The sequence below is a fragment of the Myotis brandtii genome, unplaced genomic scaffold, assembly GCF_000412655.1.
Source record: "Myotis brandtii unplaced genomic scaffold, ASM41265v1 scaffold656, whole genome shotgun sequence".
Taxonomy (NCBI): domain Eukaryota; kingdom Metazoa; phylum Chordata; class Mammalia; order Chiroptera; family Vespertilionidae; genus Myotis; species Myotis brandtii.
In genome coordinates this window covers 1,327,536-1,327,928 of record NW_005370548.1, presented here as the reverse complement: position 1 = coordinate 1,327,928, position 393 = coordinate 1,327,536, and the positions used below count along the sequence as shown (strand labels likewise).

At 69.7% G+C, this 393-nt stretch overlaps 1 protein-coding gene across 1 annotated transcript in view; it reads left to right on the top strand.

Moving 5' to 3' along the window:
• The window catches only part of LOC102256655 (homeobox protein HMX3), a gene marked incomplete at its 5' end in the record, with an annotated part of 19,678 nt that continues 19,285 nt past the window's right edge, over nt 1–393 (top strand). The window contains one exon of the mRNA XM_014528851.1: nt 1–136. Coding sequence (XP_014384337.1) covers nt 1–136 — 136 coding nt within the window. The remainder of the gene's footprint in view (nt 137–393) is intronic.

Here is a 393-nt window from a genome sequence, read left to right as displayed (position 1 = left end):
GGCGACCTGGCTTTTCCCCGCTTTGAGATCCCGGCGCAGCGGTTTGCCCTGCCCGCGCACTACCTGGAGCGCTCCCCGGCCTGGTGGTACCCCTACACCCTGACCCCCGCCGGTGGCCACCTCCCGCGACCTGAAGGTACCGACCGCTCTTTGAACTTTCCTTGTCCTCCCCCTTCCGGCCCCAGGTCCCCTCCGGGCCGGGCCGCCCCCGCGGCTTCACTGCCCGGGAATCCAATCCCACTTGGCGAGAGGAGTGGACCTGGAGCCGGGGCGCAACGCTTCGCGGGGACAGTGGCCTCCGGCAGGAATGGGGAGGCCTCGAAGGCTGGGACTGGGGACTTGGCCTGGATGGAGGGAGCGACTCGGGCGGTCCCAGGACAGAGGCAGATCTGT